The following is a 15,646-nucleotide window of genomic DNA, read 5'->3' as shown; positions in this document are numbered from 1 at the left end:
AAATTTCTTTTAAGCCCAGTGACTTTTTACTGTTATTTTATTATGAGCAACACAAAACCATGAAAACCACTTCTCAGTTTTTATAGTTTCATAAGGCAATACATTTTTTAAAAAAATAATTGCTGTCAATAGTAAAAACAGGAGACATATTGATAGGTTGGTCTGGCAGTTAATACTGTCATTAGTACTATCATTTTATAAAACCTATCAATAAATCATCTTCTACAAATACAATTAACAAATAAACTCACCATCACAGCAGGGTTTTTCACAGTGATACATGGAGTAGTAGCTCTGAGGGCTCCACTAACACCATGGTAGTATTTAAAACAGATCTTTATTTCAGCTGGAAAAAAAAACCAAAAACCACATTAAACACTTTCATGACTGACCCTAGGCAAAAGAGACACAATAAAAGGGTCCAGCATTCAGTGACCTATCTTCAGAAATACTCTTAACAGGAGATTAAAAATAGAGCTGCTGGTTATATCCTTGTTGTGTGCTGGGTCATTCTGTTACTAACAAACAAAAATTATAACTTACCTAATTCTGCAACTTGTATTTCTGCTACTGTATTATCAGCCCTGGAAAAGGCATATGAGACATCTGCCACTAGGATGATTTTGTAGGACTTTGAAAGAACATGACACATATCTGAAGGAAGCTGGAATCACTTTATATATCAGAACACAGGAAAGGTAAATGTTGAACCATGTTTCTGGTCCCACTGATTAAAGTTTTGTTTGCTAAACTGCATTTACTGCAAACAAAAGAGTATTATGTTTAACTGAAGGCTGACCTCCCCTGTAGTTCCTCTGCATTCTTCCAACCAAGCAGAACAGCTATAATTATGGCTGCCCTTGATCCTGTGGGATTTTCTCTATCTGGAACAATGTCTGTTTCCCTTCTCCATTGGGATAACTCTTCTGTGTAAGGCTGGTGAGGGTTTTACCTCTGGGCACAGAGATGGCCACAGGCAGACAGCAATGGCCAAAGGCAGGCAGGAATGACAGCAGCCAGTTCAGACACAGGACGTGTATGAAAGTCTTGGCAGTTCAATTCCTCTGCTTGGATTAACAATATGTCAGTAGTCCTGAAGTACAAAACCCCAGAGTTTGGTATAAGATTTCGAGACATATATGGCATGATTCCTTGATGGTTGAGGTACCCACTTATCCCTACTCAGAAACCACCCTGCAAGCCAGCTCAGCCAAAAAGGATTATTTATTTTTGAATTTGTTGCAGTTACATATCAACATTTATTTACTATCTTCCTCCCAGAACAAAGAGGAGACACCTCAGAACAACCCTTCAAAGGAAAGTGTCTGGCTGACAGTGCCTCCAGGGAATCAAGAGGTGGAGAAGCTGCTGAGCCCACTTCCTCCTCCTCACAGATGAGTTCACACATACAGACAAAACATGCTCTATTTACCACAACCTTTAAAGTAAAATTCAAAATGCAGACAGGATTTCTAATCACCTACAAAGGTTTATGAGACCTAAAACCCATCAGGCAGGACTATGGGTTAGTTTCTTCCTGAACTGAGCTTACCTACCAACAGTGCTTATATCCAGGACACACAAGAATTTCTAGCTCACATAAAATCAGAGGTTCAGCACTCGCAAAATCTGGGAGCATTTATACCAAGTACTGCACTCTCCACATTGTAAAACACACATACTAAGTAACAAGAACTCAAGCCTGAGCATCTCTTGTTCACACTGAGAACATATTATGGCTACATGAGAGCATGGTTAAGACAATGTACTATTCCAACCAAGACTTCCAATTTCCAGCTATATTGCTTGCTTTTATTGCATTGCTTACTTTTATTGCAACCTAAGCTTAATTTTTCTGGAGCTACTATTTATCCAGCCTGTTGTGACTATCTTCTCTCAATTCATCACTTTCAAACAGCATCTAGCAATAGAAAGGTTACCAATTGCTGGTTCTATCCATAGACAATCCATAATGTGACGGGGGACAAATGCTCTCACTACAGAAACAGGTACACTTATCTGAAGGCTGAAATGCAATACTACAAGTTTTACATCCTCATATTTCTTTCTCTCAATGACTTCTATGAGCATACAGTACTTTCCAATACCTGTATATGGCTGGTGATAGAACAATGCTTGATTCAAGAAATGGATCTGACAATCCCTTTCAGGTACACTAAATTAAAAAAATACAACCTAACAAACAAAATACCAAACTTCAGGACTTATTGCTAGAAATAATTAGAAAAAGCAGAGCACTTAAAAACATGACAATGAGACCTTTTCTCCTACTTGCCAGCAGAAGCAGCACTGATTCAATTTGAGAGTTACACAGCACTGCATTCACACATGCATTTAGAGAAATGGCAGATCAGCTGTTAGCACTGTGTCAGTGGGATTAATACAAGAGAAGCTGTGCTGGAAATTCAGCACAAAATTGAGAAATGGGCTACCCACCATATGCATGCAGATGTTGGCAAAATTAGCATGGATTTGTAAGACTGGATCTTATACACAGCAACAGTACAAACACTTCATAGGTTAAGAGACATCAAAGTGTTTTTTTACTTGGCTAATAATGCTAGAAACTGCAGTTAATATTAACAGAAGAAGAAATCTGAGAGGAACCTGGTAAGTTCAAAGCTGCTGAGGATGTAGCTTTTTGACATGTCTTGTGTGGTGCTATCAGGTTTTTCTTGATGACTGATAGATTCCTGACCTCTAGATATATTGAAAACAAGTGTCTATGGCTGTTCTGATAGTTACAAGTGGTGTGCTGAAGTGTGTTCTAAGGCCCCATAAACACACAGACTTCTTCAGCAGCAAAAAGTTCAATTATCTGCAGACAGGACTTCAGTATTTTGAGAAATGAGTTCAATACCATATTAACACACATGTTTCCTCTGAACTATTGCATACTCTAAATGCACATTAGCATGTGTCACCTACAGAGTTTTCCCAGTTTCTTTCATTTCTCCTGCCACCTTGCTTTTATGTGTTGCCTTAGGGGGGAAATTGGCACTTCTTTTTTTTCCTTCCTACTTATTCTTCCTCAACAGGTTAATGAGATTGCTTTGCATGGGATCCCTAATGAAAACATTAAGAGCAGTAAACCCAGCAAAGGACATACATCTGTACCTGACCACAGGACCATTTGCTGTATCATTAAAGAAAATAAGATGTTTCAGAACACAAAAGAATTTTCATTCATGGGAAAAATTAATGTATTTTTGATACTACACGTGCCCTCTTATAAATTACATTCCTGCAGACATACAGACAAGAATAAATTCCTTCTTTAATTAAAAATAAGCTAAAAGTTAAATTGTGGGTATTTATGATTCTTTCAAAGCTATCACACGACCATATAAAAAGTGATATATATATGTCAATTGATCAGAAAACTCTGAAAACGTAATCCCATTCTTTTAAAGCTAATAGCTGTTACTATTTCATAACCATAGTCTTATAGCTCAGGTCCATTACACAGAAATGTTGGAATCAGTAAAGGTTTCTATGACTCAAATACTGATATTTGAATTTCAAAAGTACACCTGCATGAAATTATAGTGCTGTTACCTCTATGGACCATATACTTTTGCCTCTTCAGTAATAAAGGGATCAGCTTACACTAAATAACAGCTTGGGTTTAAAATATCACTAATTCCCCAAAGTTCCTCACCAACTACTTTTTTACTGCCCTTGATACTTTACCTTTGCTCATCAAAAGAATGCTTTATTAAAGAAAGATACTAAGAATACATAACTACGTGAGCATAATCCTTGGAGAATGCATTCTTTCCAGGAGACTGATAAAGCAGGAAAGCATTGCAGGAAAGCTGTAAGAACAACTTGCTCCAGACAGACCCTAGTCAAACAAAACACCAATATCAGTGGTGAAATCATCTCCGCTGAGAAGGGACAAGCAGACACATCTCCAAAAAGAAGTCAAATCCAAGCTGGGTTACAACAGTCTCTAGAGCAAAACAGCGCTCCTGGTTCACTGCATGGAACCTGCACAGCAGCTGAAACTTCCTGGCCACTGCAGCTGAGTGCACAGAAGGTATTTGGGCTAAATCCATGGCTCTCTGCAGATAGAAACATATGTCCACCAATACTCACTGGGGAAAAAGCTGACAGCACAGTAACTCATTGGAAAAATATGAGAGCATGTTCTGCAAAACTTATTTAAGAAAACTAGAACAAATGAAGTCACTCACATTCATGCTTTACAAAGCTATAAAGGGAGATGCAATCCGTGCAAAAGCAACTGTGTTAAATCCCATTTTTTCCCATCTGAACCTGATAGACACCTGCAGAATTTTAGCAGTGCTATGCATGTCCTGCCTGTTGAACTCTTTGGTAGTGTGACAGTTCATTGAACTCAACATTTCTGTTTGGACATTTAGCATTCTCTTCTCTGCATCACTTTCAGCATGTGCATTTTTGATTATGGATTACTTCCTACTGGACAGTAGCAAACACAGCAGCAGAATGCAAGGGCCAAAGCTGACAGCCCTCAGGTACTTGCCATCTCTCTCAGCAGGTGTATCACAGAATTTATTTTACAGGAACATTAGGCAGACCACCTACAGAGTGACTTACAGAAAGCTTTTTAGCTAAAGCAGGACCAATAACAGAAAATGCTTATGTCCCAGTGGTCTTTCCATCTAACCTGCTTCAAAGGGAATGTGGACAAATGCTTGTTCAGGTAACAGAGCATCCTATCCCTGACAGCCTCGTTCACTTTGCTGTAATCAGGGATTCTTATTTACAGTCATGAGCACTGACTACTATGCTCCAGTTTGGCAAAGTATTTAATTATAATCTAACCTTTAAAACAAAACACTGGGGTATTATGTGTATAAGGAAGTCAACAAAGCCTGCCACAAATGTAAAAAATACAAGACTTTATCCTGTTTCAGTTATTTTTGATACTCAAAAATAGCTGTTAAAAGACAACATAAAAAGCCAGCAGAAGAATAAAAGTATTTCTAACTCAGTGAATATATCTATAAATAGAGTAGGGACAATAACCATGAGTCCCCAGACACACCACTGAAAGGGCACTGGTTGCAGGGCACTGCACAGATGAATGTTCCAGGCTCAGAACAATTCCATGTGAGAAAACCATGACCTTTACAGAATTTAACTGGTAAAATTTTAAATGGTAAAAATATAAAGATTGGATACAAGTAATGAACTACATTCATAGAACATTCATTAACATTGACCATCATGGTCAAAACCATTACAAAAAATAAATTCTGTTCATACCTCTAGTTACAAGGAGTCCTTAAAAGCTAAATGTATATGAAGTTCAATTATTAAACTGGTATTTTTTTCCTTCAATATCTATCAGCTTTTAACAAAAAAGAGAGCTGGGAGTCTGCTTTGCTACTTACAAAGTAAGGCACTTCAGCCCTAATACACTGTTTTTGCAAAAGCTGTCATTTCATGGAAATAGGAACCGAATACCAAGAACTCCATCTAAAACCTCACTTTTAACATGATACCAGTGCAATGTAAACACATATATTATCATGTCTTCTGAATATATCTCATAGTCTACTCACGTTCTTACTCATGGGCAATGAACAGATCAAGAGTTTCCTTGCTGAGAAGGACTTGGAAGAGCTGGTGGAGAGCTGACAGAGGCTGGACATGACCCAGCAATGGGCGCTCCCAGCCCAGAAAGCCAAACGCGCCCGGGCTGCACCCAAAGCCCCGTGGGCAGCAGGGCGAGGCAGGGGATTCTGCCCCTCTGCTCTGAGACCCCACCTGGAACGCTGCATCCAGCTCTGGGGGCCAGCACAGGAGGGACAGGGACCTGGTGGAGTGACTCCAGAGGAGGCCACCAAGAGACTGGAGGAATGGAGAACCTCCCCTATGCAGATAGGCTGAGACAATTGGGTTTGCTCAGCCTGGAGAAGAAAAAGCTCTGAGGAGATCTCACTGCAGCCTTTCAGTACATGAAGGGAGCTCATCAGAAAGATGGGGACAGATTTTTTACCAGGGACAGTGGGTAATCGTTTTAAACTAAAATAGGGTAGATTCAGACTAGACACAAGGATGAAAATGTATACAGCGAGGGTGGTGAAATGCTGGCATAGGTTGCCCAGAGAGGTGGTAGGTGCACAATCCCTGGAAGCACTCAGGATCAGGTTGGATAGGGATCTGAGCAACCTGACCTATTGAAGATGTCCCTGCTCATTGCAGGGGGCTTGGACAAAAGACCTTTAAAGGTCCCTTCCAACTCAAACTATTCTGTAATTCTATGCCACAAATGAGATTTTAGTTCAAAACACACTGCATCTGTGCAGTCACTGCATCCAAGTATCACACTGTGGCACCAGAAGTAATTTAACCACAAACATCCCAGGGGGGATTTGGAAATGATTGATGTGACAAGACTGACAGTCTCTGGATGAATCCCAACAGCTGCCACTATGGATTATTGCACACAGCATAAAGCCATAGCACTGGTAAAGAAAATATATGCAAATCAATGTATTTCTATTCTACTGACAGTAATGACTATGACATCAAATGGTATAAATAACAACAAAGGTAGGTAAAGTAGGTGAAGTTGCTTCTTGTGGACACTGTAATTAACACTCATGGGACCAAAATATAACTTACAAACACAAGGCCAATAGAGTCTCAAAGCAGGCTCTCAGCCTAAGCCCACACTAATAAACCAGGCAGGACCATGGCAGAGAATCAAGAGTGAGCACATGACCATCCATAGTGCTGAACTGTAACCACGCCCCTGCTTTATCTACTGGAATATGTACAGCTTTTGACTTCTGGGCACATGGCATATGGAAATGAATAAGCCCCAGTTACCTGCTGCATGGCAGTGACTGTCCTACGCTGATCTCCCTGCCATGGCATCTCCATCATGACCATCCATCAGGATGCAGAAACCTGACTTGGAAGCTGCAGATTATGAATGAGCAGCAGCTGTCACCAGCTAGTCCCAAATAAAACTCAGGCTTCTCCTCACATGTTTTTTCTATCACCAGCCTTCCTATGGATCATTTCACTCCATCTTTGTTACCTCTGCTCTCCATATGGAATACCAACCATCCCATACACTCTATTTCCAGCACAATGCCCCAAAGTGAGCCCCTTCCACCCTAAGCTCACAGACTCCTATATCCAGAGAAACACTTGCCATCTGAAATAATTTCTGGAGCAACTGGAAGCTCTCTTGCACCAGAGAGTAAAAGCCCCAGCGTACTTAGAAACCTAAAGAGCCTGATGCCATGCTAAATACCAGATGACTACACTAAATGCAAAAGCATTAAGCTGTGTTGCACTTTCCCACTACTGCTACCTGTTTAGGATAATACTCCTTGAATTTGTTTCCTTTTACAAGAGGATGAAAATTGTAGAGCTGGGTTTAGCAATCCTTCTGTAGTTTGCACACCAAAAAAAATCCTGATGGAGCCATGCAGTGAGTCACTGTTTTCCTTTGCTCACATTTTAGCAAACCTAGGAGCAGGATGTTTGAAAGCCACCTCTGCTATGTGAGGAAATAGCATATCAGGCATATTGATCCCCAAACTCACCTTCTTGAATGTCTAAAATGACTGAGTTCCCTTTCATGCCTACAAAGCACTTTTGCTCCTTCCCCAGGGAAAAGCAAGAGGAACACCTGCCTCTGTACTGGCTGGCTCTGCAGTTCAGAGCCACTCACACTGTCTCAAGGTGACATCTTAAAGACACTGGCTGTTTGTGATGGTGAGCTGAACTTGGTATTTTGCAAATATTTTCCTTCTCTTCTGCATAATATTTGCTCCCTCCCTTTCCTCAGCCACTCCCCTCAGAGTCTGCTTGTTTTTCTGGAATATGTTAAGTTCATTTCTCTTTATTTCACTGTTGATTCCTTTGATTCTCTCTTCCAGGGCAGAGCCCACAGAATTTTTGTGTTGATTTTTGTCTGAGGCAAATAGAGTTTTCTTTGATCGTCCTTGTTTTGCTAATTTTGGATGCTTTGAGGGGAATTAACATCTGTTTTTAGTACGAAGAGGGAACTCTCCCCTCCCTTCTTTCTGCAGGTTGCTTGATCTGAATAGAGCAGATGGCAAACTATGCCTTTACATGTTACTTTCTTGGAAAAAATAGGAGATATTGAATCCCCAGGGAGGGATTTTTAAGAGGAATAAATTAAGTGATCTTAACACTGAGTTACAAGACTACAGACACACAGTAATGTGAAATTAAGAAAAATGTTTATCCAAGTCTACCTTGAAACGTAAGCATAAATTTGAGAGACCCTGGTAAAACTATAAATAAGTTTATATTTATGCTCATGGAAAAACAACTTCCCAAATTAAGGCATAAAATGTTTTTCTTAAAAGATACAAATCTTTTTGCAGAAGGAATCCAAGGCCTAACCCAGCTGACTCCCACTGACTAACATTAATGCAATTAAAATGGAAATACTCCTTCTGCATGAGATTTGTTTGCATATGGCTCATTAGCAATGCTATAATTCTCTGCACTTCACCCTCCAGAGATGTTACCGGTGAACAGATATGTAATGTCCCTAGGCTGTGACACTGCCAGAGAAAACCCACATCCAGAGTCTTTGGTTTAAGTGCATTCTGACTGAGCATAAGTCATTATCCAACATTAATAACTTACATTCCTTTTCTTCCCAAAAAAACATGACAACTTTAGGCCAGTTTTGAGTGTAAATCCTACAGGATTATTGTAGTTACTTAGCATAAGTGTTCATGAGCATCATCAGTTCTCATTGCCAGAGCAGGGTCAATGCTTCTCAGGCTTGCAGAGAACATTCCCTTCCTCTCCTTGAGTACAGGTAGAGCAGGGAACCTGCAATCATGTAGGTATCACAGTATATAGGTGGCAATTAAGTACTGTTCCTCTTTTCTTGATACTGGTGAGGAATACTATGTCTAGTTTTGGGTCCCTAGGATCAAGAGCAAGGAGAAAATGGAGAGTGAAGAGCAGAGAGCTACAAAGGTGGTTGGGATGGATAAAATCTGACATATGAGAAGAGGCTAAAGGAGCTGGCCCTGTTTAGTCTGGTGAAGAAGAGATTAAGGCAAGACAAATGTTTCTATCTCCCCTCTTTCCAGTTCTATCAGAGATTTTTAAAAGGGGCAACGGCCCCAAATTTAAGGTATAGCCATTCATATTGGGTGTCACAGAAATCTTTTTAGCTGGAACAATACTGCATCACTAGAACAAGTTATCTACATCATCCAAAAAAATCTTTGTCCTTGAAAGCTTCCAATAAAAACCACACTTGAGCAGGTCAAGCGCTTGTCCCAGCTGAGAGCAGATTGGATGCAACGAGTATTCCTACGCTGTGGCTAGTCTCCAATTGAGTTTAGATTGATCCATTTACACATTTTGTTCATGCTGGTCCCCCCAGATATTGCCCCCATCATGGATCTGCTGCTTAAAAAAATTCAGGAATTGAATGACCACTGCTAATTGGCTGCTGAATGTCATTACTAGGAGGAGTAAATATGATAAACCCCACAAACTATGGCCTGTATGTCATATATTGTACCTCTCAGGAAAGATATTTCTAAACATAAGAAATCTACAACTGGAGAGCTTTTTCCCAAATGTGGAAAACAATGGTGGATTAAAGCATCAGAAATACCTTACATTTAATAATCTCACACGTTTACTGAAATTGTTAGACCCCTCATTTGTCTTTTCCTCTTGCTATGACAGCGGCATCACGTGCAGTGCTATACCAGAGACAAATCATCTCTGCAGCACAACAGAAAAGGAGGTTAACGGGGGAGCTGAGTTTGGCACAGGCTGGGCAGTGCCAGGTCTGCAGGGCATGGTGAGCACCCCACAGCACAGCTCTTCCCACACCCAGCCTGGCGCTGCACTGCAGTGACACCGCGGCTGTACCTGAAGGGCGCAGCCACCTGCTGCCTTTGCCCCTGGTGTGATTTACTGAGCTGAGGAACAGAAAATAAATGGAAAAGAGCAGCTGCCTGTAGCTGCATCAGTGTTGCTTCACCACCTACAAGTTTCAAGGAAAAGCCTTGCTGAGCAAACATGGTCACAGATCTGTGGAGACCTTTTGTTTAAAAAGTGAAATCAGAAATTCAGTAAAGTGTTTCAGTGCAGATTTTGGCCTCTCCCTAGAAACACCAGTGTAACTGGTGACATATTCATCTACCATACTATGTGCTATAGCAACATATGCTCATAAACATTCTTTTTTACAGTTCTCAGCTGCTGCACAATTGCTTGTCTCTTGTTCACTGTATGGCAGCAGAGCTGTTTGTTAGTGAAGCTCACCATGACTGAAGAATACACACCCTGCACTTCCCTTCAGTTGATTGTGATGTGCAGTTAGTTGGAAACTGCAACATCAGCTGCAGCTGATTTAAAGTCCAAACTAGCAGTAATTGAAGCATTAGTTTGGGTTACTCACATGAACTGGAAATTTTATTCAAGAGCCTCATCTCCATACAGCAACGCAGCAACACATAACCAACTAAAAGATACAAACATCCCTGAAGTCAAACTGCCCATATTGGCAAGAATACTGACAGAGTTCATATACAAGAAAGATGAGGCACTGAACTTTACTGAGACATTTTATTCTGCTTTAATATACCAATGTCTTTGGCACCAGGGAAGTTAATTATCTTTATTATTTTCTTGAGTATTGTCTTCAGTTCAATCATTGTAATGTAATGAACTCCTGAAATTGAATTTAATTTTATCATATTTAGGCTCTTTTTTTTTTGAGAAGTGTGTTGTGTAACACATAGGGCAACTTGGCAAGATTCAATGATGAGTTCTAGAAATAGGAAGCTTTAATATTTATTTTTAGTAGAGGGTATACAACACCTCTTGAAATACATGTATTACTGTTCTATCAGTTAATTAGAATAAAAATTTCTGCCAAGACCTACAGTAAGCAGCACTGCAGTGTTTTACTTCACTGCAGTGAAGTAAGGAGTGGGAGTAATTTTATTTTTTTTTAACTTATGAAAGAGGACTCATTACTGTGAGGCTAAACAGGTGGTAGAGCAACTCAGAGCTCTTCTGGGACTGATTGCCACTTTGATGCTTGGCACATCAGAGTTTCCAGCAAGCTCTGATACAATATCACATGATTAGAACCTCAGTTTCTATGCTTCATATGGTAGGACAGCATAGCTTCATTAAAAAGCAAAAGAAAAAAAAAAAAAAAACAACAAAGAAAGAAAACACAGCCCACAGCAGAGTAGCTCAGATTCCTATAAATCCTGGTTGTCTGAGAGAGTGATGTAGCTCTTCAATTTGAACCTTGACTACCAACACACTTCAACTGAAGGCTTTTTATTTCAGTCACATAAAGACTCTCAGTATTTCCAAACTGCCCAGCAGATTTTCCAGCGCAACAAATCCTCAGCTGAGAAATTCTGATGCAACTGAACAGGACATTGGCACTTCCCAGAGTCAAATCCAACCCTCCCACAACAAATATCAGTGAGCTCTATTACCTTACTACTTTTTCCTTTGCACACACTTACCATTAATATTCGGCCAGCTGAAATTTGGAATTTCTGTGGGAAGGAACTTCATCTTTCAATGTTATATACTACATCACACCACACAAGGCAACTCCTTCCTCCCTTAAAGTGAAATGTGCTGTCTAAGAACATCACAAATGCACATCTAACTCAAGTCCGTTTTTATTGCATCCAGCAAATGCACTGGAAAAATGCTCCCCCCTAAGAGCAATACAATCAATTCCCTTGCTTCATCAGAAGGATTGATGAAATTGGTATCAAATGCCACCCTGTTGAGCTGCCTTGGAATATGCACTGCATAAATAGGTACTCACATTCCATAAAGTAGGGGCCAGGTTCAATTCGCCACACAATTTGTCCTTTTTGTGTGCCAGTCACTCCCCGATTCTTGGAATCCCAGAAATTGGCTGGAGAGTTCTCATCTGAAGGAGGGAAGACAAAAAATAATTTCAGCAAGTAGTATTTAAAATAGAAGTTTTCTTGGTTTTCAGTTTCAAGAGACCCAGGTACAAAAAATTACTTGTATTAAATTAAAAAAAATAAAGAAATCAAATTATCTGGCAAAAGATAAATAGCTTCTCTTGTACATTTGATAGATCAATTTATGCAGAGTGAGCAGACAGACACACAGCCAAAGTAAATCTATGGCTTCCTGTAAAAGGTGACCTGCCAAGCTACAGTATTAAATTCCAAAACTTCCCTAATCCAACAGAGAGGCTATTGGGAGTGTATAGCTGATTGAAACTGCATCAAGAATTACTACACCATGCTGCACACCAATCCTGCTCTGTGATGTGAAAATCTAGCACTCATTCCCTAGCTGGAAAATGCAGAATTGTAACTAGGAGTATCCAGTTAGAGGCCCAAAGTGCAGAACTGTCAGTAAGCCAGAGCTAGAAAGGAGAGATTCAGCAAAATACATTCAGAGAAAACATTCAAAGCAAATAGTATCTGCAGATCAGCTTAGCAATATCAGTATTATCCCTTCTCAAATTAAAATTTTTGTCCTAACAAACACAAGTCTTAGGGCCGTTTTATTCTCCAGTCTGTATTCAGACACCCAGAACACCAGATTCGCCAGATGAATGAAGGAAAACCAGGGCAAGAAGCTGTTTGAAAGGGCACAAAGGTTAGTTCTGATGACATGGACAAAGCTGACATAAATCCAACTTAACTTTTTTGTACAGGACGTTCTTTGGAAGTATGCATTGTGACATTTTACCAGTGCATTTCAGCAGCTGTTAACTAGACTAGACAAGAATTGCACCTATGATGTTAAATACAACATCCTAATTCTTTCCAGAGGTACTGCATATTCTTTAATATACATTTTTAAAGAACTCCTCTTTTATTATATACATTAGAGTGCATTCTACAAATTTAAAAATACTTCACTAAAAACCTAGTCTACTGTGGCTTTGTTCATGAAGCTCATATTCATTCAAGCACATTCCTTTGTACTTTGGTAGGAACTCACGTAAGATTACAGAACTGTCACCTACATTTTAGATATCCATATACTGTCCATGCAAGAATAATAAACAATGCAGTTTTCTTACATTTATCTTAAAAATATGAACTCACACTAAAGCTTCTCTTTCTCCCTTTCATTCTGATGGCTCATCTCAGTGTACATGCAATAACCCCACTGAATTATGATGAGTGCAGTCTGTATGTCTCATCCCACCAAACCAACACACAGAACACTACCACACACTGGACTTCTGTGGTTGTTCAAGAGAACTTACACACTGCCCAAAACCTAGAAAAGCTCTGAGAATCAAGAAGGGGTCATGACAAGCTACTGACATTTTCATGCCTCCAGCCATGGGTAACTTTGAGAATTTTTAGAAAGCTGATGTCTCAACACCTCAAAATCATGACAAGTCCAGGAGAATTTCCCAATTATCTCAATGACAAGGAGAAGGGACGGGAGGGTTCTCCTAACAGTTGTGAACCTCAAGCTTGTAATGCCCTCAGGCTTAACTTCTCATGCAGAATCAACTGGGTAGGACACAAACTGCATGCACAAGAAAGTCAGGCACACAGGCAGTAAAAATCTTAAACTGCATGTATTTATTCTTCATTACAGTAAGAAACTTTCAGAGTAAACAAAGCTGCATCTCACCCGTGTTTTGTTGGTTTTTTTTTTCCAAAGCCATATAAAGAGGAGTACTAAATGTACAGCCTGTAAATCACCCCACAGGTCTTATAAAAAAATCTCTATGTGGTTTGCAATGACACACTAACCAAAAGAATACACTGTTGATTAATTTATTTACATTTTTATTTTGCCTTCCTATCCCAAGGCCCCCTGTTTTCTTCCAGACAGAACACTGGGAAGCCAGGAGATACAGCTTAACTTCCAGCAACACTACACTAGTGACTGCCCTGGTCGACCATATAAACCTGGTTATCCAAAACATCACTACCAAAAGTGAGCAGATTCTTTAAAAATTCAGTTATTTGAAACACAGAGTTTTTAACTATTCAGCATTCTCATTTCATCTAGGTAAATGAATGAACACATTCCTGACAGTAAACATCTTATCTAACATGCTCTAGTTCTGAATTTCTGTATTTAATCAACTGCAGAAGAGTCTGTTCATGATTCTAAGAACAAGGATGGATATTTGGTATATTATAACCATGAGGTTTTTTATTCTTATCCTGTTCAACAAATGAACAAAGCCTGAAGCAATGAAATACACCTATATTGGTGAGATTTCCAACAATAAGACACAAGCAACTGCTATTTGTTTTTTAAATCAGTCATAAAGCAAAGTCAATGGTAATTTTTACAGGGATATTAGTGAGCTTCAGATAAGGTCCTCCATGAACTGAGTCTCAAATTCCCAGCTGGTAGTTAGAAGAACGCAGAACGCTTTCGTTCACTTTATTTAATAAAATCCCACATTTACAGAAGTGCCTGGATTTTCAGCCCTTTCATGAACGACGGACTCCTTTGCAGCAATGAAGAGTAAATCATTGATATTCTGCCGACAGGCATGCTGCCACTGCAAGAGAAGGTGGTGGAGACAGAGAGATGGAAAATGCTAACAGACCACTGCCTGTCAGCAATCGACTCAAATTGCAGAATTTATTTTGGTCAGCTTTGACTTTCTTCTGAAACAGATCGGTTTTTTTCTACTTTTATGATGTTATTCACATAGGGGAAAAACAAAATTACTAATGCATATGGAAAAAAAACTTCAAACATTAGTTCATGGATTTTAAAAAGAAAAAGTGAAGGGAAAAAATACTTAGCATAAAAATACTAAAGTACACAATAATGATAAAAACATTGACAAAAAACAAAGGAAGTGTTTAAGAGCACAAAGAGCAACAGCAGAATTATCACTCCCTCATTTCTTCTCTTCCCCCAAACATCCATGCACACACACTCTCTCCCTCTCTCCATATATATATATTTTTTTTTCCCCATAGGGAACTTTGATTCTAAGCAGTTCTATTCTCCTTTTAGCACATAATTGTTGCTGTTTGTGAAACTGGCAACTGTTCCAGAATCTGGGCCAAAGAGTAGATATAAATATCCTTTCCCAGAACATAAAATATGCAACAAAACACTGTCTTACTGCATCAGTATCTTGTCCAGTAAGGCTACACTTCTGAAAGAAATAAAACAATGCAAGATGCACAGTTTCTCCCTATCTTCAGTAATTCTCAGACATAATATACTACAGAACAGAACTTCTCAGAACTGCAACCCCTGTACAAATCAGAGTACATGAGATAACGTTTTACAACAAAAAGTGGGTAATAATAAATGCATCACTGTGTGGAATTTCACTTTGAGTAATGCCCCTTGAAATCACTGTAAAGCAAAACCATTCTGAGGAACAGTGTTTTCTTTATTTAACTACTAAACCATCGGCCAAACCTGGCATTAAGAAAAGTTGCACTGGCACACTGTTGGCACCCCCTCAACTTGTCCTCCACCTCCAGGTCTTCTTCTGCAAAGCTGATTTGCAGAGAGTCAGCCCCCAGCCCGTCCCAATGTCAGGGGTTACTCCTGTTTGCCCATTTCTCCAGCCTGTCTGACTGCACAATCATGTTTTATCATCTGCTACTCCCAGTTTTGCAGAAGGATG

The 15,646-nt window shown here is 39.6% G+C and overlaps 1 protein-coding gene across 4 annotated transcripts in view; it reads right to left on the bottom strand.

The window, feature by feature from the left end:
* HECW2 (HECT, C2 and WW domain containing E3 ubiquitin protein ligase 2) overlaps positions 1-15,646 on the bottom strand; it is a 165,541-nt gene that overhangs the window by 65,715 nt on the left and 84,180 nt on the right. For all 4 annotated transcript variants that reach the window (XM_072932420.1, XM_002193323.6, XM_072932421.1 and 1 more), the window contains 2 exons: positions 11,849-11,956; positions 252-346 (listed from right to left, as the gene is read on the bottom strand). In XM_072932420.1, coding sequence (XP_072788521.1) covers positions 252-346; positions 11,849-11,956 — 203 coding nt within the window. The remainder of the gene's footprint in view (positions 1-251; positions 347-11,848; positions 11,957-15,646) is intronic.

Source organism: Taeniopygia guttata, chromosome 7 (assembly GCF_048771995.1).
Source record: "Taeniopygia guttata chromosome 7, bTaeGut7.mat, whole genome shotgun sequence".
Classification (NCBI taxonomy): domain Eukaryota; kingdom Metazoa; phylum Chordata; class Aves; order Passeriformes; family Estrildidae; genus Taeniopygia; species Taeniopygia guttata.
Note: the sequence above shows the minus strand (reverse complement) of the source record. Positions and strands in the feature narration are given on the sequence as shown.